Source organism: Triturus cristatus, chromosome 11 (assembly GCF_964204655.1).
Source record: "Triturus cristatus chromosome 11, aTriCri1.1, whole genome shotgun sequence".
Classification (NCBI taxonomy): Eukaryota; Metazoa; Chordata; class Amphibia; order Caudata; family Salamandridae; genus Triturus; species Triturus cristatus.
Window position 1 is genome coordinate 974,179,697 of NC_140594.1, and position 24,706 is coordinate 974,204,402.

At 43.4% G+C, this 24,706-nt stretch overlaps 1 protein-coding gene across 3 annotated transcripts in view; it reads right to left on the reverse strand.

Moving 5' to 3' along the window:
• LOC146785771 (phospholipid scramblase 1-like) overlaps positions 1-24,706 on the reverse strand; it is a 201,642-nt gene that overhangs the window by 79,377 nt on the left and 97,559 nt on the right. For all 3 annotated transcript variants that reach the window (XM_085635031.1, XM_085635030.1, XM_085635029.1), the window contains one exon: positions 10,050-10,092. In XM_085635031.1, coding sequence (XP_085491157.1) covers positions 10,050-10,092 — 43 coding nt within the window. The remainder of the gene's footprint in view (positions 1-10,049; positions 10,093-24,706) is intronic.

Genomic DNA, 24,706 nt, shown 5'->3' on the forward strand with positions numbered 1-24,706 from the left:
TCATCGGCATAGCAATAATATAAGGCTGTATTTTGAAATTGCATTAAATAAAGTCTGCAGCTTGAAAGAGGTGCCACTAAGTGATTGAGGAGAGGATGTAGGATACATGATTCATAAATCAGAGCCTTTATTCTGAATTAGATTCTACTGACAGTGGAGTGATATACAAACAAACAAATCTCTATTTTATCCCAAACTCCATTGACCTTTTTACACTAGAAGAAGTTGAGAAGGCCATAAAGAAAATAGTCCCAGCAAAAGCTCCAGGTCCTGATGGTCTTCCAGGAGACCTTTTTCTTGCCGACTCTCGTAACTGGGCAAACTTTACCATGATTTTAATTAATTCAGTTGCAAGAGGGAGTCCAGTACCAGAGTCATGGAAAGGGGCAGAGGTGGTACCAATCTTTAAAAAAGGAGCAAGGGATGATCCCGCCAATTACTGCCCAATTAGCTTGATAGATGCCATGCAGAAATTAGTTGGCAGGGTGCTATTACAGCGAATCCACCAATGGGTGGAGGAAGAAAACATACTCTCCCAATACCAAGCTGGATTTAGGACTTGCACAGGGACGGTGGATCAAGCTTTTAGATTGTTTTTAATATATTGGAAGGTAGTTTTGATTGGCAAGGGCAGCCTCTATCTGGCATTTATTGATCTAAAGACTGCCTTTGACCTAGTTCCCCGTGACCGGCTTTGGCACCTTCTGGAAGAAATGGGGATGCCTTCGCTGCTACTAGACATCTTGAATCGCCTACACAAAGGCAATTATGCCCAAGTGAGGTGGGGGTCCCAGGGACAAAAAACAAATAGGATCCCAGTAAATAGAGGAGTTCGCCAGGGCTGTGTTCTGGCTCCCACCCTGTTCTCTTTATATATGAACGGAGTGGTGAGCTATTTGCAGGAGTTTCCATCTGATGCACCAGCCCTGGCAGGAGAGAGGGTTCCCACTTTACTTTTTGCAGACGACACACTGCTTATCTCTAAAACACCAGCAGGGCTCCAAATGCTCCTAGATAGATTTTATACTTTTTGCGAATCTAGGGGCTTGATTGTGAATACTTCTAAGACTAAGCTCATGGCGCTCAACCATTATAAACCTTACAGAGATAATTTTAGTTTAGATGGAACACGTTTGGATAAAGTCCCAATGTTCGACTACTTGGGAATAAGACTAGACGACAAAATGCGATGGAGGCATCACATTGACAAGATGCTCCTAAATCATAAGCGTGTCACGGGCATATTAATTAAAGAACATCGTCTATAGTTGAGCAGACCTGTGGCTCCTGCTCTTACAATCTATGCAGCTAAAGCGGTCAGCTCAGCCCTTTATGGAGCCGAATTGTGGGGCTTCGAGAATACTGAAAGCATTTGCAGGTCTGAACACAAGTTTTTAAGAGATTTAGTGATGTTACCTAAAAGTATGCCATTGAAACCGCTGTTAAAAGATATGGGTAGGCACTCTTTTAAAGATTTAGCGAGATTACGACCCCTGTTATTTTGGGCCCGCTTATGTCGGACCCCTGAACTAGCCAACTACACAGCTGCATTTACAGAAATTATGGCCCTAGATGTAAATAAAAGAATCAGCTGGCTAGTTAATCTTAAAAAATCCCTCGCTGCCTTAGGCTTTAAGGAGGAATGGGACACACAAACCGCCCCTAGTAGACTTCATGGGTTTCATGATTGATCGTGCCTCATGTGTGACGTAATGACTAAATTTGAGTCATTTGTATTGTTTTAGGTTTGCAGTTCTTCAAATAATTAAGGTACAGATAATTCTTTTATAAATATTCGTAGTATGAGACTCACACGGGTTGGTGAGTAGTTTTCTGAGAGGTACTTTCTCACTGATATTACCACTGTTTTGTGCTTCTCAAAAATATTATTCTGTTTTAGACTCATGTCTTACACTCTTATCTTCACACAATCTATTGACTCTGACTTATAATTTTGCCTGTTTCTTGAACCGTTCATCCTTTTGCTCTGAGCCATAGTAACTGTGTATTGTATTTTTTCTGTGTATTTTTTGCCGCCATCTTTCTATACATATGTTATTTGTGTCACTTCCAGCCCTGAGGAAGTCGTATGGGTTAATCCCTTCCAAACGACGAAACGCGCTGGGGAGTGGAAGAATTTCGTTAATAAACTAAGAAGAACGGAAGCTTTGCGCTGCATCTGATTTATTGAATTATTCATTTATTTTAAAGCGTGTGCATCAACTCTATTTTTTTGCATCTATATCAATCTTGTATTGAGCTTTGTGGGATCTTGGGTGTTGTTCCCACTGTTGTTGGCACCGCTGTGAATTTGGTTTTCACATGTTTGACATTGTGTAATTTTGTTGGTAGCGCCAATTTGCCTTTCACACCCTGTGATTTGTTCGCCCCAAGTAAGGCTGACCTTAAAAAACGTTATTGGGCCTGGGTTGACGCTCAAGAACATAACAACCCAAGAGTAGGAAGGCTGATGGAAGAGTTTTACCTTCACAAGCAACGCACACTTTTTGAACCATATTTAGATTTTATAAAAACACCACGCGATAGAGCGCTCTATATTCAGTTCAGGGTAGGTTCACTGCTGGTCAGAGAGCTAACAGCGAAATGGAGCACCCCACATCAGACGCCCTTAAGGTGCCCCTGTTGCAAAGCACCGACAGAGAGCATAGCCCATCTTATGTTTGCCTGCCCTGCTTATAAAAGCACAAGGAAGAAATGGCTTAAACCTATCTGCAGAGAGTTGAGCACGCGTGAACACTGTACTGCTCTACGCATTTTAAAGGCTGACCCGCGGCCCCTCTTTGCTTGTGGTGTAGCCAAATTTCTTGGCTGTGCTTGGATTGTAAGGTTTAAATTCTTGCGCGAAGACATGCGATGAACTACCCTCACATTTTTAGTGTTATGATTTACCTGTGATATATTGCACTGCCACTTTATTCTCGAGAAATAAACCAAGAATAATTTAAAGGAGGAAAAAGGCCTTCATGTCTACAAGGGCCACAAATGAATTTTGTAAATATTGATCTAAGACTAGATTATTCTTGCAATAATTATATTACTCAATATTGCGTGCCATTAGAATTTACTGTGTTTTAAGTCTGATTGTATTTTATATTTTTAAACTGATGTTTTATCTTTTTATGGTCTTTAAAAATTGACGGATGTAACCATGGAAATGCTTTTAAGATATTGGATATCGAAATAAAGCTACTTTGAATTGAATTGATTCATAAATCAGTCCTCTGAACTCCAATTTCTCACAGAGCTCTTACAGAAAGAGCAGTTCTGTGGGCCAGTCCTAGTAGTCCATCTTGGTCAAAGATATTACAACTGCCTTTGACGTTGCAGTGACATTTCAGAGGTTTTTGTCTATTCAAAACGCTTGCTTTTTTCAAATGTAGACATTCTGAATAGCTCATTAACTGCTTCCTTTGATAAGAACTCTTTAGCTATTCTCCCCCCTTGACAGTCTTAGATCTATGGTGCAAGCTTTGAATAGAAATGAGATGTTGACTGGAATGCCTAAAAGGGCTTTTCACCTTTGAAAGAAGTCTAAATCAATGGCTGCTTCAAGAGTCTTGGGGTCTATCAGACCCTGTTTGGGAAGCCATGGGGCACACAGGGGCTCCTGGCCCCCCGTCATAGAGGCTGGGGGCATTTGAGTCTTGAGAGAGTAGAATCGTAGTTGGGGTAGACGTTAGTCCACCACAAGTAATATTGTCACTATTTCTGTTAGGTCAGGGAAGGTTTCAAAAATTTAAACAAGAGCTCAACATCTGGTAGCTATGACACAGAGCAGACAGGCAGAATTTAAGAAACTGTAAAGCATTAAGTAGTACCAAACCGATTAAATAAAATAAAAGCAATAAAACCCCCACTCTAATTTATAAAAATAGGGAATAATTTAATGAACAAAATCACACCAAAACAAATTATATAAGGGGAATTAAAAATAGCACCAAAATGTGGTAAGCTCCAATCGCTGTAATCTGGTTGCGCTTGACCTGGACCTAAACCCGATTTATGGCTGACAGAGATGGAGCACAGGCTGGATACAGTAACCACGTTCGACCTGGACAAAACTTTTACCTTCTGACTTATTCTCTGAAATGGAAGGCAAAAACTGTCAGCGGGGCACGGCAGCAGGCTGTGGCCAAGAAGGGATCCATAAGGCCTGATAGCCATTGGGCAAGATCCTAGTGGAACCACTGACATTTGGGAGGAAAGCTCAGAGCAGACGAAAATTGAAAATTTACACCCAAGGAATGTCTCTTCCTATCTGGATACTTTTGGCACCTTTCCCCAATGAACATTTTTATGTTTGGACGTAGTCACTTATTTGGAGGTCAGAATTCTCCAGTAGGGCAAGTCTGCAAGTGGTCACCCAATAGAGATCCACAAACCCGGCAATCCTCTTCACAACGTCCTGCTGAAATGGATTTATTGCTGTGGAAAAGCTCAGAGTGGAAGCAACCTGAATCTTTGGCCCAGCGGCAAAGCACCATTATATTGACTGGGCTATTACTGCCCAGTCCTCAGAAGATCTTTGAAGCCAAAAAAGTGTAATTCGCAGGGTTTTCAGGATGTTGGAAGGTTTGCACTTTTTACACCCAGGGAGTTGCTAACATGCAGCTCCCTGGGTGTAAAGCAAAGTGTGCTCTGCTTTGACCAAGGAGAGAAAAGGCACCCTTGTTTGCGATGGGATGCTCTGCCATTCCATAGCAAACTGCAATGTCCCGGGTGTGGTGGAGTCGGCCCTGGACGGTAGCTGTCCCCAGGGCCATTTATGGCTCAAGGAAGGGGGCAGGGCAGCCCCCTCTCATTTTTAAGATACCACTGGGGGGGGGTGGCAGTCCCTGGGGCAGCGGGGGACATGTGCCCCCCTGCTCATTTGTATATTAGCTCCAGGGAAGTAGCAGTCCCTAGGGCTGCATAGGGGTGACGGAGCTCCCCCAACACATCCTATTTCATTATAGCCCCGTGGAGGTGGCAGTCGGTCCCCGGGACTTTGGGGGGGGGGCCACGTGCCCTGCTGCATTTCACAAAATTAGCCCTAGGGAGGTGGCAGACCCCAGGACTGAGTAGGGGGCTAGTGCCCCCAATGCATTATAATCAAATATAGCTCCGGGGATGTGGTGGTCCCTGGGCCTGCAGGGGCCCACATGGGCCCCCACATCTTTATTTTTAATTGCCCCAGGACCTTGCCCACCCGGGGGACTAAAGTAAACAGAGCACGGGAGCCTGCGTTTTTGTTGTTGGTTTTTTTTCGGCCGGATTCGCTGATCCACTGCAAATCCCATCTAATTTATTTTCTAACAAATGCTTTTTGGGCCCTGGGGGTCCCCTCAGAGGCCCAGGGGGTCAGGGTGTTTCTACACTGCCCCCTTATCTTTTTTTTTGCATTTATGCTTGTGACTCAACCGAGTCACAAGATGGCTGCCAACACTTCCTGGTTTGAAGTGTTGGCAGCCAATCAGATCTCATGCATAAGATCGGATGGGTTCGCGGATCCACGGCGGCCACAGTTGTATATCTGAGAAATCTTTACATTACTCAGGAACTACTGAACGGATTTACACTATCTAACAAAAAGAGTACTTTCAGGACCAAGAGCTACATTTCTGTCAAATTTGGTATAATTCCGTTCAGCAGTTCAGGCTGTAGCTGCATCAAAAGTTTCTTATGGAAATGAACATGGAAAAAAAAGGGTTTTGGGACCCACCCATTTTTCTCGACCCCCGCTTAACAGATCACCCAAGACAGGAGCTGAAGTAAGGGTCAAATTAGTTTTGAAAATTTGAGGATTTGTCAAACGAAGCCAAAGTTATTCACAAATCAAAACCAGCTTTTTGATAGTAATCAGATCCTACCTATAACTACCTAATAAATAAACATATATATATATATATACATACATACATACATATACACACAAACGCACACATCCCTTTTGTATGTCTTTTTTATGCACCTCAACCCATTCTTTACTTTTTACTGCCGCACATTATAGGTTTAGCAAGCCATGCGGGAAAAGGAAGCAACAAATTTAGATCCTAGCAAAAAACTAGTTGATCGTCTTAAAGTAGAGACCCTGAAATGGTACAATGTTTCATATATAAGTAGTTAAGGGTGCAGGGGGCTGCACCACCCCATAACAATGCTGGAGATCAAAAGATGAATGAGTAATAAACTAGCCAGGCTATGATTTTTGTCAAAATTGCTGCTTATTCTTTTGCCTTGGAGGTTGGCGCTTACTTTTCTTTGAGACTGCAAAGTGAGAGGAGTTTGTAAAATGAACTATATGATAAACCTGCTGGGGTACAGGGAGTGTGAAATAAATTAAAGACAGTAGGATACCAAAATGTAAATACCTGTACACTAACTGTACAAATATTTCAGAACATATCAGCAGTTCGGAAAGCACAAATGAAACACACTTTTTGTAATTTTGAAGTGTGATAAAAGCAAATAGTTTAATAGGATAAATCAAATGAATTCACTTGTTGATGCTCAAAGAAATGTTCACTGAAACCAGATTTCCACACATTCTTGATCTATATAGTTTTATCAGAAAAACTGCATGTCTCTCTAAAGTTAGTGGCCATTTCATTGGAAACTCTGTAAATGCAAGTGTTTGCTAAAATGCACCACCAGTTACATACCACATGCTCATCAGACTCCTGCTGAATATATTTGCAACACAGGATACTGTGCAACGCCTAACTTCTGACAGGCTTTTAGACTGTGGCATATTTGTTGGAGGGGGATGTCCATGCACCATTTAAGGTGATCCACTTGTGCACCTAAGGCAAGCCCGTCTGTGCCCCTCCTTGCTCGCCCTGAGCTTGGCACCAGTCATGCTGTCCAATTTTATCCAGCTCTGGGTCAGTGCTAAGTCTACTCTTTGTTGGAATTACATTCAATATACATTGGTTCTCACTGTAAAAGTATATGTTTAACCATGCATACTACCTTCCCCCGTTTGCATCTATTGTTCATGCTCCCTGCAGGACTAGATAGGACAGAGTATTGTCCACTTATCTTCCATACCCACCAAAAAGTCTGGGAATGCTTTAGCAGTCCAGGCAGCGCTAGATTGTGTGCTACCTTCATAAAAATGCAATGCACATTTTTGACTTACTCAGGGAGGAAGGATTGGACAGCCTGTTCCTTACCGAAACTTGGATGTCGGAGAGCTCAGCCCCGGACATCGCAATAGCGATTCCTGAAGGATAAACTGTGACAGAGTAGGATAAAGCCGCGGGTGTAGCTATTGTCTTTAAGCAGCCCTCAGATGCACGTCACTCGAGCAAACAGAGGTATTAGGGCAGAATCACTTGGTTTCTCTCTCACACTATCAGCCAAAACAAAAAAATCTTTGGTGGGGGTCTAGATACATTGACCCCCGGCCTATGCAGAAGAGTTTGTCATCCCTAGATGAGTGTATATCAAAGTATCTTTTAAAATTCTCCAATTTTATGGTTCTAGGAGACATGAATCTTCTCTTTGATAAAGTCTCAGACCAATATGGTCGACTACTTTGTGAAAATATGACCTTCTGGAATATGAGGCAATTAGTAAATTTACCTCCCCATTGCGCAATTCATATTCGACTCAATTTTTTCAAATTCTCAGGTTGATGTTTTGGATATTAAAAGAAGTGATTGGCCAGACCATGCCATGATTTGCTTTGCATGGAAGGTGGAACAGGTTCCTTTAGGTAGATGGATTATTCCTTCTTTATATTATAGAAACTGGGCTAAAAACCCTACTTCGGAGATAAAGTCAACTCTTGGCGACAGCATCCCGGTTATGAGCGGAGATATCGAGTCTGATTCTCGGGCAGTTAACGCTTGGTTGCTGCAAATGGCAAATTCTGTTGCTTCCATTAAGGAGAGTTATGCTTTTGCCAAGAGATGCCCATCTGCTCCCTGGTTTGAGGAGGAACTCAGGAAGCTGTGCAAGCGCTATAAAAAAGAGGAAAGGGGTATGGAGAAAGAATTACGTGCCTTCAGATAAGGAACATTACAAAAAAAGCACTACAAAATTACCATTGAGAAATTAAGGGGGCCCAAGTGAGGACCCAAGTGGACGTCTTTGCCAATCAAATGGCTGAATCTGGCTGTAGATCCAGAGATTTTTTATTTTTTTTCAAGATTTCCAAAAAGGTCACCCACGGATGATCTCCAACAGCCGTTAAAGGCCAGCTAATTGGTGTCAGGAGGATCAGTTAGCACTCTCAGCAAAGACTACATTTTGCTCTTTACAAGAGCATGTGCCCCTTTTGTTTGAGGAGCCTGAACAAGCTTCAAAAGCTTGCAAGTCTGGCGTGACAGACAACTTGTGTCCTCATATCCTTGTGGCTAGTCGTACAGCCATCAATCCCATACTCATCCTCCTTTTAAATAGTTCCCTACGCTCAGCCATTCCTTTGCTGAAGAGGCAATCGTCAGATAGATCAATTATGGCTAACTTCAGACCCATCTTTTTATTGCCTGCTTTTTCTAACATACTAGAGAAGTTGGTTAATTGGAAATTGTCAAAGTACTTAGAACATTACCAGCTGCTGCTTTCTTCTCAATCTGGCTTTTGCCCAGGTTATAGCATGGAATCCACCCTTTGTGAAGCCACTGACATCATTAAGCTTCTGGCAGATCAAGGTAACGGGTTGCATTGTGACTTTGAGATCTATCCATGGTTTTTAACAGTGTCCCCACTCCATTCTATTGCAACGACTGGAATATAAAGGCAGAAGGGAATCTGTGCTGGCCTGGATCTCATCATTTCTGTCAGACAAAAGCCAATCAGTCTGAATGTCACCTTAGACTTCTGGTCCTAAGCCTTTAAAGTTCGGAGTTCCCCGAGGCTCTGCTCTGAGCCCATTGCTGTTCAACATTTATACGACCCCTTTGGCTGCACATGTTAAATCCTTCAGCATTCTGGTTGTGTCCTAACCTGAGAACACTCAGATCCTCCTTACTTTCGACAGAAACGTACGAAATGCCTTGAGTAGGCTCAAGTCCCGTCTTATGGCCGTGTTCCAGTAGATGCGTCTTGCTATTTGGATTACACCAATGCCAACCTCATCGGGGATGGCAAATGCTGGCCCAGTCTGGTCCCTGCCAGCCCTTGTTACCATACCGCCTAATCTAGGGGTGAAGTTTGACAATAGAACTTCTTTTGGTGCCCACAGGTGGATGGCATGGTAGGCATCTGCTTCTGACTAAAGAAATTTCTGTACCCGTTGCCACTGCAGTACCAGAAGATTGTAGTGCATGCCCTTATCATTTCTCGACTTCACTACGCCAACTCATTTTACTGGGGACTACCAGCATATCAACTTAGAATACTCCAGCTGCTACAGAATGCCACAGCTTAGCTTCTAATAAAACTTCAGACAGGCCATCATATCTGTCATCTCCATAAAGATGCACTGGCTGCCGATCAAGGAGACAGTACTGTTTCAGGGGCTTAGGATGGCCCATAGAACCTTCCATCAGGCAGGTCTGTGGTACCTGGTCAAGAGGATCACTCCATACTATCCGGCAAGAGCCCGGTGTTCCTCTCTTGCCATGTTGTCCGTGATCCAGAGAATTAAGGGGGGAAAAATGGGGTGGAACTTTTCTCTTTTCTTGCTGCCACCGCATGGAACACCCTCCCTTCTCAACTACTGGCTGTGAAGGATGAACGTTCATTCACACGCAACCTGAAAACCTGGCTGTTTGAAGTGGTGTATCAGTAAACTGCTTTTGTAACAGGTGGTCAATGACTCCATTTAACGCCAGAACACTAAGTAGCTGTGCACTTTCTAAAACTGTTGACAGTTCCTATGACTTCAGCAATGTACCATGGTAGGCAGCACCTGCACTCTGAAAATTGTTCATGCACCACTGGTTTCTTATGTTGGATACAATAGATGTTAAAGTTATCCTAAATGGTCTCAGTTTCAAAATAAAATATGAACGTTTGAACGAAATCCCAGCATGTTCAAAAGTGCTGTTCAAGATATCAGAATCCAAAATTACTGCATAGTACAACATGGCACGTACCTTCCAACAGTTCAACCTGTTGATGAATTAAAATCTGGTCTATCTGCAACAAAAGAAAAAAGATGGGAAAAATGAAGCACATTAACCAACAATGGCAATGCTTTATTAAAACGAAATTGTATTTTGACCATCAGTGTGGAATGAGAATTCAGTAAGGATGAAGTGAAAGAGGACTACATATTCTGAATAGAAAGGTCGTCAAAAGTTGCATTTCAGATCAAATTACAGCCATACAAAATGGATTACTTAGTGTACTGTTAGAAATGGGGATCTCTAGTTGGCAGAGGTAGGTACCTTTGTCCAAGTAGGGACCCTTCTTGCTAGTTAGTGAAAGGGGGATACAACCCCTGCTGACCCCCTGTGTAGCTTGGCACGTGCAGGCAGGCTTACTTCAGAGGCAGTGCGTAAAGCATTTGTGCATACATACAGTATTACATTTAAAACACTACAAATGGACATCTCACATCAGTTCAGAAAAACAAGTAATATTTATCTAAACCAAACAAGACCAAAACGACAAAAATCCACAATGTAGTAATAAGAATTTGACTTTCAAAAGGAAGAAACAGTTCTGTTCAAAGCAAATTGCAGATGCGACACTTTTCACACAAAGTACCTTGGATGCGTCAAAATCAAAAGCAAGAACAGCTGCAAGGAAGGTGATTCGTCTGTTCCTTACGCACAGGGAAGGTGATGTGTCAGTTCCTTACTGCCATGCAGGGGAGGTGATGCTTCAGTTCCTTACTGAAGAGGAGGTGATGTGTGTTTCTTACTGTGCTGGGAGACCATGCGTCGGTTTCTTACTGCGGCCCAGCGTCCTTGTAGACTTGCCGCCCGGAGTGATGTGTGAGGATCGGGGATGTGTCAGTTCTCGATGCTGTGGCATCAACGGTGCTGCATGGATTTCTTCAGCCACTGTCCCATGATGCACTGATTCTTGAAGCCGCACAGTAGGGCCTGCATCTGAATTGGTGCTGTGCTCTTGGTCTTCATAGATCATTGCACTCGATGAGGCGATTTCTCAAGCCGCGGGCAGTGCCTGCATTGGTTTCTTTGGCGATGCATCGTTAACAGGTATGGACGCGTCGCCCTTCTCGTTGCATTACTTTCTCAGCTCCCAACAGCAGGCACAACCTACAGGGGCCCAGAACAGCAGCTGGCACCTCCTGCCCAGACTCCCAGCCATGAAGTTCAGGAGAGCTGGGGGTTAAATATTGCATCCCTGAGACTTCAAAAACAAGGAGGCAAGCTCTACTTCAAGCCCTTTGAGGTCTTCTTCAAGCAGGGGACACAGCACGCAGCAAGTCCTTGTCCTTGGCAGAAACAGCCATTGCAGATAGCTCACAGCAAAGGGGCAGTACTTCTCAGTTTAACCAGCTCTTCTCCTTGGCAAAGTTTCCACTTGAATTTCAGAAATGATCTAAAAGTCCGGGGTCTGGGCCCCACTTTTAATAGCAATACAGCCTTTGTTTTCTGGCAGGAGGTGGAGACAGCATTGTCCAAGGCAAACCAGGCCTATTCAGGTGTGAAAGAAATCTCCTCCCCCCCCCACTCTGAATGCAGCTAAGGTCTATTCAGCCCAGCCCTGTCTTGCCCTGGAAAGGCAGGACACACCTCAACCCCCCCTCCCCCCAAGTGGCTGTCTGAACCGAATGCACATCCCCAGCCCCTGTCACTCCAAAGCCAGACAGTCAATACACAACCCTACCAGAGGCACACAGGATGGCTAAGCAAGGAAAGACCTACTTTCTAAAAGTGGTATTTTCAAACACAGAAGGTAAAAATCATCCTCACTAAAAGATGCACCTTAATATTCTGAGTTCAGGCATACTAAACTTTATCTTCCTATTGTGTCCCATTGGGAAGTTATATGTATAAGATGTTATAAATAAACTTCCATTCTGTCCTATGGGACAAATAGACTTTCAATAGTGAAAAACAAAATTGGAAGTATTTCACGATCAGGACATGCCACACACATCAGGGCATGTCCTACCTTTCACATACACTGCACCCTGCCCGCACTGGTACCTTAGGCCTATCTTAGGGGTGACTCACATGCAAGAAAAGGGAAGGTTAGGCCCTGGCAAGTGAGTGCACTTTCTAGGTCAACTTGGCAGTACCAAACTGCACACAGACTCTACAGTGGCAGGTCTCAGCTACATTTACAGGCTGCATATGTGGGTGGCACAATCCGTGCTGCAGGACCCCTAGCAGCATTTGATTTACAGGCCCTGGGCACACACAGTGCACTGTACTAGGGACTGACTAGTAAATCAAATATGCCAATCATGGAATCACCAATCCATAACAACAATTTACAGGGATCACTTGCACTTTGGCACTGAACAGCAGTGCCAAAGTGACCACAGCATTTAGACCAGCGAAAACGAAGTCCAGCACACAGCAAAAACATAGAAGGCAAAGGCAAAAATACAGGGGAAATCCATGCAAATTATGCCAGATCTAACATGTACCATATGTACTGGTAGGCACAGCTGCACCTCACCCCTCTTCTTCCTGGTCTCTTATGTGCCAAGCACTCCACATCCGTTTCTTCAAATCTGCATGTAGTATGTTTTACAGGGGACTACATTTCAATGGGCTACCAACATTTTATTATCTTGAAATCGTGCTCAAACTTGTTGTTCATGAAAACTAATACATCATCCTGGGAAATATTTTGCACCAGCTAAACCCTCCAAAACGTTTGTCATTACTCTCTGAAAAAAACGGCTGAGTGAGCAGGACATCTTCACGGGATAGAAGTGACTACCAGAAGAAGAGCAAGAAACGTTTTGATAGGCAGCATTCTACACAAGAACGGAAGTGGCGTGCGGGAGAAATGTTTTTTGTAAAGAAATCCGGATGGACACACAAATGGAGATCATGATACTCTGGTCCAGCGAAGATTGCAGAGGCCAGGAAGAAAGTTGTGGTTTTCAGTGGAGGAGAAGTTTGGAGTATCTCATGTTTGGCTAAAACAGTGAATGGTGGGAAGGTAAGTGAGGATGTTCAAACATTATAGGTGAAGTTTCATGTGGGTTTGGGTGGATCTTATAAAACCTCACCATCTCCACAACAAGGGACGTTTCCTGGTATAAGGGAAATATGGTGGGATCTGAACTTGGGGCTCTAGGAACACAGGCTCATCTGGTTTGGACTGGCAACTGAGGTGACAGTGGAGCCAGTCTTCAGAAGTCAGTAGATGTTGCTGCTGACTCTTGATGGTGTTACCACTGGAAATAACTTGGACTGGTGGACACTTTATTTACAACATGCTGATGCACTGACAAACCCAAAAGGCATTCTCAAGAACTGGGAGAGCCCCTTATGTGTAATGAACACTTTCGAAGGCTTAAGATTTTTTATCCAATTGTATTTAGTGGAAGGCACTCATGAAGTGGATGGTGAAAAAAAGTTTCTTTTGATACGGAGACAAATATTACTTCAAGATTAGGGAAAAGAAAAAAGTGTCCTTGGTTAAGTCCCTGAAGACAATGTACAATCAAGTCCTCAGAGATTTTTATTAAAAACCACAACTGGATATGCCAAATTTGAGCTCTTCATTAGCTTCACAATTGGCTTGTTTAAGTCCTTGAGAATATCATTCAGTTTGGGTTAATGATTTAAAGGCACAATCCAGATACTCTGTATGACAGGCACAGCATCTGTTTTAATAACAGTTTCATATTTGAATACTATTTATTTCCCAAACTGCTCATAGAATACCTTGGGCAATTCCTGCACAATGTTCTTGTAATCCATTCCTTTTGTCACACACTTAGTTAACAGCATTTACAAGGGGACGGGCTCTTTGATCTAACCTCATACCAAATTATGTTGCCATCCCCAAATGTTTTCTCTCTTCAAAGGAACAAATACTTTTATCCAAACTCCAAATCTACCAAGAAGAATCCGCCCATTTTGATTCTATGCCTACATAAACCTCTGGATGAATGTAATTGTGTAACAACTCATGGAAAGGGGAAACAGCCTTAACAAGACGGGCTGAAACACATGTGCCGTTTCTCCGCAAGCAGAACCACACTTGCCTTAATCACGCATATGCCTTACACAACACATATGCGTGGTCTATATGTCTGCATAGGTGGGCAGAGGAACAGGAAGCGTCCAAACTGAAAGCTCAACACAGACCGGTAAGAGGGGTTGGGATCTGGTTTTGGAGTACGGTAGAAGAGTAGTTTTTAGGGGAGGCGTTGGTTTTAGGGCTTAGGGCAGGGGGGCGGTCAGGTAGTTTCAGGGCTTAGGGTTGGAGTGGGCTAGAGTTCCCAGATTTTAGGGCTCAGTTTTGTGCATATAGATAAGAGTTGGTGAGGTTTGGCTGCGATTTGGGGTGTTAGAGTTGTTGTGGTTGAATTTTGTTGTATTTGAATGGGCACAGATGGGGGTCTTTGAGGTAAATGTCGTACATGTTCCTATGATCAGACCAGGATGCAGCTTGGAGAGGTAGTCGAGAACAAGTGGGATTTGTGTCCCTCCAAGTCAACTGGAACTGGTAGAAAAACAGTCATTTTTGAGATGCTGGTTTGTAATGCTATCCACTGGGCCAATTTTGGAGGTTCTCGTGAAATGCTTTTGGGGTGGCTCCAGTTCCAGGTGAAAGGTGCTTCGTCACTGAAGGCTAGTGGTGTCTAGTGTATGTGTGATTTTTTAATGAAAAATGATCTATGGAAAGGGTGCTTTTGGGCCTTGTTTGTAAATGGCAAAAATGCCTGCATTGGGGCCTATGGAATGGAGCAGTTTTGAGCGTTTTTGTGCTGAGATTAGAGGGTGTATCGGTTGCTTCAGAGTGGAGCTGGTTGGATGGGCTAGTAGCTGGGATAGTCTAGTTTTGAATTAACCACTCATTCCTTCAGTAATCTTGCCTTTACAGCAAAAATCGTTGTAAAGGCATGTGTGATAGAGTCAAGTATGGTAAAGGTGTGCATGATAAAGGCAGGCGTGGTAGAGATGCAATAATGGTTGTGGCCATGTTGTAAAGGCACACGTGGTTCAGCAAAGTGTGCCTCTGTCATACAACCCCTGGAAAAGCTCCAGTTTCATGAATAACTAACAACCAATGATGGAGTACCAGGCAATCGAGTCAATCAAACATTCACAATTTTACATCAATCATGAGCCTACACCTCGGCAGTCATTTGTTTTTTCTTCCTTGGAGCCCTTAAACACAAACACAAAACCATCCATACACCCCAGCTCTTCACCACCTGTGTTAAGCAATTTACAATTTATTCATTCCCTTACACATACACCCAGATTGTCCTTACAGTTATTACATATGTTATCCAAAGCTGGGCAACTTTTAGCATGCACCAAATGAGACCTACTACTGGCCCTGTAACAACAATAATATTTTTTCATCATCTTGACTACCGGCTCAAATCATTTCCCTTAGGTCTGTTCTTTTCCTCCATACTGTTCCTTGAAAGCATATTCACCACTCCCGAGGTATTCGTATCCTTCCTGACCCTTCATACATTATTTAGAGAAAGTTATTTATTTCAGACACGCTCTAAGGTTCTTAAGGTAGTATCAACTCGCTATTTCTCCTGAGGCGGATGCCGGGAGTTGCACACACACACACCTGATATTGTGATTGCATTTAGACTAAATTCTGCTCTCAGCACCATTTTTAAAATTATTCGTTTTAACCTGTGTTAATGCTTATTTTTGCTTTTTGGCACTTTTAAATTACCTTGACCTCACCCTCACGCGAGACTCAGCCGATTAAGGGCTCAGTCCGGCCTCGATCTTAGGAGGCGAGGGGAAGGAACGCGGCGGCCATCTTAGGGAGGTATCTCCCAGGCTGGGTGCAGTACTAGTTGTTGAAGCACTGCAAGGCACTCGGGGCTAGTATTTAAGCAGGAGCACAGTTGGCTCGCAAGACTCGCTATTTCTCCTGAGGCGGATGCCGGGAGTTGCACACACACACACTTGATATTGTGATTGCATTTAGACTAAATTCTGCTCTCAGCACCATTTTTAAAATTATTTGTTTTAACCTGTGTTAATGCTTATTTTTGCTTTTTGGCACTTTTAAATTACCTTGACCTCACCCTCACGCGAGACTCAGCCGATTAAGGGCTCAGTCCGGCCTCGATCTTAGGAGGCGATGGGAAGGAACGCGGCAGCCATCTTAGGGAGGTATCTCCCAGGCTGGGTGCAGTACTAGTTGTTGAGGCACTGCAAGGCACTCGGGGCTAGTATTTCAGCATACGGGTATGCCTCCGCGCAGCGGACGCGCAGAGCGGATGCGCCATCCTCGCGCCAAAGGAGCGCCTAAGGAAAGCCCGTCTGGGCCCGTCCGGGCCAGGACGGGCCCTGCCAGAACAGACCGCCTCTGTCCTCTGATTAGGTACAGCCGGGATGAGCTACTTAGACTCAGAGGTACGGACAGCCTGCTCTGTAGTAAATTGCGAACACATATAAGGAATATTTCACCCTGTACCGGATGTAATTACAACTTCACCCTTGAGAATTCCATCAGCACTCGAGACAGGCTGTGTCAGTATCATCTTGCATTATTAAATTGTCGCTCATTACCAAGGCATGCCACCGAGATTTCCCTGCTCTTAGAGGAACGAGATCTAGATGTGTTATTTTTGACGGAGACATGGCTGAGCGATAGCTCAGACTCAGATCTCGTTCGAGCATTGCCCCACAACTATTCTATCTTGAGACACGACCGCCCAGAGGGTAGGAGGGGAGGGATTGCCATTATTTATAAATCCACACTGGGATGCAGGGTTGAAAATGCAGCAATAAAAGGTGCGGAAAGCTTAACATTTGCTATTTCCTTCTCCTCCACTTGCACCTTGTCGGGCCTCCTGCTCTATAGGCCACCAGGTCCCTATGGCCAATTCTGCGAGGACCTCCCTATTAGCGCTATTAATTACGCTAGTACCACCGCTAATTTCACGTTACTGGGTGATTTTAACATCCACTCAGACAAGGCACACTCACCAGCTTGCATCAGTCTGAATGCAGGATTGGAAGTGCTCCAGTTGAGGCAATTAGTGGTAGGCCCTACCCATAGAGCTGGACATATCCTTGACCATTGTTATACAAATCTGGATACTCTTAGCTTTGAGAAATTAATTGATACTCCCTGGACCGATCATAAATTGCTGCTCCTCTCCTTTGCCCCATCGGTATTGCCTGGACCCTCCAACATGACGAAGAGGTCCATACGGGTTTGGTCTAAACTTCCAACTGAGAGTTGGAGGAAGAAACTGATAGAAACACTACCAACACTCACCCAGGACCCTTTGGTAGCTGATACACAATTTAACCAATGGGTAACGTCCTCTCTGGATGCCACCCTCCCCAAAAGCGAACTTTCTCACAGAAGTGGCAACAATAAAAAAAAACATGGTATTCTCTAGAATTGAAAGCCCTTAAACGCCAATGTAAGCAACAGGAGAGACAATGGCGGAAAAACTACTCAGAAGATAGTAAGGACACTTATAAATTGGCCCTGAAGAAATACAAACAAGGAATTAAATCTGCCCAGTCAACCTACTATCAGGAAAAAATTGATTTGGCCTCCAATGCTCCCAGGGAAATTTTCAAAATCTTTAAATCCTTGGTTACTCCCCCTGCTCCCATTAATGACCCTGGGTTGGCAAACTTGCGCTGCAATGAATTAGCACAATTCTTTTCCAATAAGGTGGATAACATCTTTTCTTCATTTAAACTTATGCCCAGTGAATCGATCCTGCCCCCTCCAATGGACACCGGTAACCCCGGATTGGATGAATTCTCCCGGCTAGATGGTCCTACAACTATGTCCCTCCTGAAAAATCTGAAATCAGGCTCTCCGGCGGACCCCGCCCCCCGTACCATTCTGAACTTGGTGTCAGATACTGTGGCCCCGGTTATTCAAGAGATGATTAATGCCTCACTGGCATCAGGTACGGTTCCCCCTTCCTGGAAGCAGGCAAAAGTGAAGGCACTATTGAAAAAGCCAAACCTAAACCCGGAAGATTGGGCCAATTATCGCCCTATCTCCTTACTGCCAACTATCAGTAAGCTCGCAGAGAAGCACGTCAACTCGCTGCTGGGATCTTACCTTGAAAACAGCAATTCCCTCCATATCACTCAGACAGGATTTAGAGCTAAGCAGGGCACGGAAACAGCCCTAATTACTGTTGTGGAGGAAGCTAGGAAGATTGTGGACAATGGAAACAGCTCAGCCATTCTGTTATTAGATCTTAGTGCCGCCTTCGACACCGTGAATCATTCCATCTTGATTCACAGACTGATGGAAGTAGGTGTCGGGGGAGGCGCAATAAAATGGCTGCGCTCTTTCCTGTCCGATAGGACCTTTGCGGTCTTTGAGGACGAAGCCTGCTCCCCCCAAATGCGTCTGCAGTGCGGTGTTCCCCAGGGTTCATCCCTCAGCCCTACCCTATTTAACATTTAGATGAGGCCCTTGGCTGAGGTGGTGCTGCCTTGGGGAGTACAGCTGGTAACGTACGCAGACAATACGCAGCTTATCATCTCCCTGGCCTCCCAGGATGCTCCATTTGAGAATCTTCCCTTATGTCTCAACAAAGTACAAGAATGGATGAATCGATCGTTCTTAAAGCTGAATGGAGCAAAAACTGAGGTGATGTTGCTGGGGTATAAACCATCTAATACGGTAGAGGGCTGGTGGCCGTCTAATCTTGGCCTTCCGCCTTCACCTAAAGAACAAATTAAGAGCTTAGGGGTCTGGCTGGACCCAGCCCTAAACTTTGGTGTTCAGGCTCGCAAGGTGGCAGGAACTTGCTATGCCATCATTAGACTACTTAGGAAGATAATTAAGCTTCTTCCGTTTGAGGCCAGGAGAATACTAGTACAGGCGTTGATTCTTTCACGTCTGGACTATTCGAATGCGTTGTATTTAGGTACCACACAAGCAACTATTAAAACCTTGCAGACAGTGCAGAACTGCGCTGCTCGAATGCTGCTGAATGTCCCTCGCCGGACTTCGGCTAAGCCAGCGTTGCGTCAACTCCACTGGCTGCCTGTCCAGCAGAGAGTAGAGTTTAAAGCTTTGATTATGGTCCATAAAGCAATTAATAAAATAGGACCATCCTTGACTCAATCAATGTTTCACTTATATCATCCTGGACGTGCCCTAAGATCTGATAACAAGAAGCTGCTTGCAATCCCTAAAACCAGGAGAGTGTGAATGGGAGGCAGGCGTTTTTCCCTTCAAGCCGCCACCCTTTGGAACAACCTTCCCGATCCTATCAGAATGGAAGCTAACCACCTTAGGTTTAGGAAGAGGTTGAAAACCTTCCTGTTTGCCTGATTCTTCCGAGATCTAGTCGAGCTGAAGCGCTGGGATGCCTCCGGGTAGCTATGCGCTATATAAGACCGTAATCATTCATTCAATCACTCACCATATTCTCTCCTGCATATTCTTGGGTTTTGTTTTCATTAAAACCTGATCACGTAACGCCCAGTCCTATGCAAAGTTAGTTAATTTAAAGTAACTACCAAAGCCCTAAAAAGGGTATATACACTGAACTATAGTTTCCCCCTCTTTTTGTGCTCTGGAAAGAAGTTTTTACCTCCCTACCATTGTATTGATTTTTCACCCACATCTCGGATGCATCTGTTTTCAGGCAATTTGATAATCCTCAATATTACCTGGATTTTCAAAATTAGGTCAGCTTTTTAGTTCATGTAAGCCTACTGGCCCCAAACACAGTTTAGCAAAGAAAATGGTCCTTACAAACAAGCTTGGAACAAGCATAACCACATGTTCCACTTTATTGGAGGTTCCTTTGGTCCCACAAAAAATTGAAGCAGTGGTTGAGTGCTTGAAATACTGCAGAAATACAGTAACACAAGAAATTGAACCAAATGGCATTGTCACAAAGGTCTCCAATATTAAACAACAACCTAACAAAAATAAAGTAGTTACCTTTGTTATAAGTTGATCTAGAATTTTGTTCAATCACCTCTGTGTTTATACGAAAACTTGGAATTGCACGAATAACAATGGGATTTCTAAGTTCCTGGAACATATATGGGCCAGGCCACTCACAGATAGGGGTGAAAGATGGTAAAGATGGATGGCATGGGACATGATTGGTAGGTTGTTCCACACCACTTTGTCCAGTGTTCCACCCAGTTAACCTGTTCATGGCCTGTGAGACCACTTCCGTGCAAGAACCCACACAGCACAGAAGCCTTGGGAATCCCCATGCCCGCTATGAGGGAACATTGCACAACATCAGGGACACCTTGATGCTCAGCCACCCTCTGCAAAAGGAAAGGACCTCACATATATGCTGTGAACTAGATCCTCTTGGACAGAACTAGAGGATGCAGAGCCCTTTTTATATAAGGTTTACCATACACTTGAGAAAAGACCAGGGACCCAGGTGGATACCTGTATATCCCAAAGCTGCTTTGAAAATATATGGAAAGGCCTTCTATTAGTCTCCTTTAACAAACAGTATTTCTTTACATGGACTGGGCTCTAGGAAAGAAACTGGGTCAAACCCTCCAAATCCAATCTGGTGTGAAGCATGCTCCCCTCTGCTACAGAGTGCCTGGAGTATAAACCATTCCCTTGATCAAAGAGCTGAACTCTTTACATGGCCTCTCAAACAAGGAGCCTGCCTGAACCTCGAAATACTGACTGAGGAAGTGGTGGCTGCAACTCTGGTCGATGCAAAGCATAAGCTTGTGAAAACGTGAGTAAACAGTGTTCAATGGTGGTAGTGGATGAGGTATATAGACGCTGATGGAACCTGAAAGAAGATCTGTCTCCAGTAGATTTCCCCTGGTCTTGGTTTCATTGGCTCAGTGGGGGCTCTTTCACAAGCACAGGTTAGTATGGAAACAGCTCAGACTTGTAAGACCTTGGCATGGTATTTTCTAGGCGGGCTCATTCTTGGTTCAACAGTGCACAGCTATAGTGTAGTATATTTACAAATCTAAAGTATACAGTAATGTATCACATAAAATGACAATGATTAGAGCATTAGAATCTAAAAGTATTAGAAAAATAAGCACAATATTCTGTTAGTTTACTGACAGTATCATAAATTAAATGAAAAGAAGTATTTAAAAAGCGCAAACTACGACCACGGAACAGGGCACCACTACATTTTATGACAATGTTTGACACTACTCTATGTTTGATAGAAAACCAAGGAAGATTAGGAAAAAAGCCACGTTTTGAGGAGCTTTCTGAAAGTCATATCATTTCCAGCTGATCTAATAAAAGGGGAAACCGATTTCAGGTAGTAGCTTCCAACACGGAAATGGATCTGCCACTTCTACTTGGTTCCCTAAATTTAGGGATTTGCAGAAGTTTCTGTTCAGAGAATCTCTAATAGTAGAGTGTGCAGTAAAGCAGGGAGAAATGAGTACCGGTATGATGGTAGGCCTTTTAGACTACGGTTAAAGATTTGAACAGGACACATTTTTCTACAGGAAGCCAAAGAAGCTCTTAACCCTTAAGTGGTGGAACTACCCAGAGATAGCGAGAGAACAAGTCTAACTACTGCATTTTGGACAACTTGGAGTCTCTTCACTGGGTATTTAGGCAAGCCTAAAAAAAAAAAAGACTATTAAAATAGTCTAATCTTGATGAGATTAAGTCATGAGCAATAGTTGCTAGAGAGAAAATAAAAAACCTTTTTCAGGGACTTGATCAAAGAGAAACACTTCCCTGACACAGTAAGCACCTGCTAATAAAAAGAGAGAAGGTTGTCAAATATTACTCCTAAATTCCCAGCTGAATCCGTAGGTGGTGGTGGGGGGGGGAATGATGGTAAAATCAACTGGCAATTCTCTAAGGCAGAGAACTTATTGCCATTTCCAAAAAGGACCATATACATTTTCTCCGAATTACTCTTGAAAAGATTACAATTCATCCAACTAATTAATGAGTTGAGATAGGCAGTTCTTGAAATTTGACTCGAAATTGGAAGAGTTCTTGTTGAGTGAAAAAAATCACTTGTATATCATTGGCGTATTACATAACTGATGCCAAAGGAATTGATTAACACAATAAGAGGAAACGTGGGGTTTTGGGACAATCCCTGAGGGACACCCTGATAGTGTCATTTTTCAGTACATCTGAAAGTGTTTCCTGTTTTCAAGTAAGGATTGAAACTAAGCCCAAGCTTGGCCTCGTATTCCAATGTCAGCAAGACGTTGTAGTAAGAGTTAATGAGATTTCGCATAGATCGCATTCAACATATCAAGAAGGATTAACACCGAGCTGTTACCTCTGTCCAATATGAATTTTAACGTTTCGTAGCTTTTCAGAAGATCAATTTCTGTAGAATGCCCGTGTCTAAAACTAGATTGAAAAGAACATGAGAGGCTGTGTGATTCTAGATATTCTACAAGTTGAGCATGAATTAGCTTTTCCTAGATTTTAGTTGGTCCTGGGAGCAAGGAAATGGGCCTGAAATTAGACAAGATTCTAAGACCAGCATTGGCTTTCTTTAATAGTGGTTTTACGAAGGCCAACTTCCAATTATCGGGCACACATGTCAACTATAAGGAGTAATTGTAAATATAGTTAAGAGTCGGGTTGATAACCTCAATTGCTTTTTTTAAAACTGAAGAGGGACAAGGATCGGTAGGGGACCCGGATTTACACAGCATTTTGGAGCCTCAGATTGATCCAATGTAATAGGCTTAAACTGGGAGGAAGAACTCTGGGAAGACAAAGCTTCTGAAAACAAGAGACTTTTTTCAGCTGGTTTCCCCAGGCGCAAGACCAGCCTGGATGGCTTTAATTTTTTGCTCAAAGAAATCCACCAGCTTGTTACAAACGTCTTGAACAGACAACTCTGAAACGTCTTATTCGCTTTAGGCCCAAGAAAGCTAGTTTATAAATGTTCTTATCCTCTTGAGTACACTTGGATCTCCAAGCCCGCTCTGTCAACAAGCTAGCCGTTCCTTGGCCAAAGAATTAAATAACCAAGGAGCTGATATAGTCAGGCAGGGAATCATTGACCCAACAATTAAAATTCTTTAAATCATGGCCTAATTTCCACATTTTGAGGGGAGAGCGGCAGAAAGGCACCAAGTGAAACTTATTTTTTGTAATTTGCCCCACTGGCTGTTCTCAGCTCTTCCTTTGTCCTTATTATTAGACTGTGCAAGCTTACTGCTAATGCTAGAGGAATAAACATAAAGGTTAGACCTGTTGGAGCTTCAGGTTGTTGAACTTTCATAAGCTGGAAGTTGGAGAAATGTAGGTCCAACATATGTTAAATGGTCAGAGTCCTAGCCGAGTGATTTTTAGCGTCGTCAAAATGACAAAATCACCTAAGATAGTAAAATTTGTGTAATTTAGCCAATACGGCAGGAAAGCACCTGGAAAGGAATTAGAAATGAGGAGCTTGGTGCAGGGGAGGGCGATTTACTAAGATGCTAGCGAATTAACCACGCTCAGAGATCTTAAAACTGAAATCAAAGCTTTCTGCCTCATCCAATTGGTCTACATGAAACATCAAGCAATGCATTGAGCTTCAGGAGATAATAGCCAAACCTCCACTTCAAATTTGTTTTCCTGTTGAGATGGTGTATAGCCTAATCGACTGGGATAGTCATCACAATGACAGGATTAGATGATTGATTTAACCAACTTTCTGTTAGAAACAAGAAGTCAAGGCTTTTAATGCTTAACAAGGAAGATACACCAAAGCGTGTTTTGAGAACAAACAAACATTTATAAGTCTGCATAGTAGCTCAGCTTTGCCCTCTAAGGTAAAACCACTTTTTGAGGGATGGTAGCAGCCAGAGGCATAGCATTAGTTACATCACAGACAGTAAGGTTAAAACAAATACAGGATAAAATTCAAGTCGCTTTCACCGCTACAAGTCTACGCTTACAAACTGAGCCATTACACAGCTTCATAAGTTCACCAGGGGAATAAGTAAAAGAGCCAGATTGAGCTGGGTCCAGCCTGACAGCATGGCTGACATTGGGTGCAGATGGGCTTGCTTTTGGTGTGCCAAGCAGGCTGGTCTGATTAAGAGCATTTTGTTCTCTCACGGTTGCCGCCTCTGCCAGAAAACAACTAGACCATTGACTGTCTTAAAATGGGGAAGTAAGCGGGGCAGAAATTGCTGCGTGAAAGAAGACTCACATTCCCAAAACCAATATAAGAGAGAAAAGGTAAGTAATAAAACTAACAGCACACAGTAATTCAGTACAATGGTAAAAAAAAACTTCAAAAACACGAAACCAGTTTCACTAGTGGGACAGGCGTCTCTTGAAATAGAAAGTCAGTGGTCATGTGAGCTTCAGAAAGTTATTGCCAAAATTGTGGCTTTTTCTGTGGCTGAGTGGAAAGATTGGGCCTGCCTCTGACGTGGCACTATACCTAGATGGAATAACCAGTGGAAGGAAGCTTCCAGGCAGCTGAGCCTAAAGAAAAAAGGAAAGCTTGCTTTTAGGCTCTGGAAGACCTTGGCTGACTCGAAGGCCATGCTGTTTGGATGAAATCACAGAGTCGCTATTACAGCCCTTGCCTTTTAATAATGGAGCATCTCTTTTTTGTGGCATTTGTGTTTCGGCTGCTGCCTGCTGTGCCGCAGTTCACACAGCTTCAACTAGAAAGCAGTAATAAGTTGATGACATGCAAGTTGAGGATTAATAA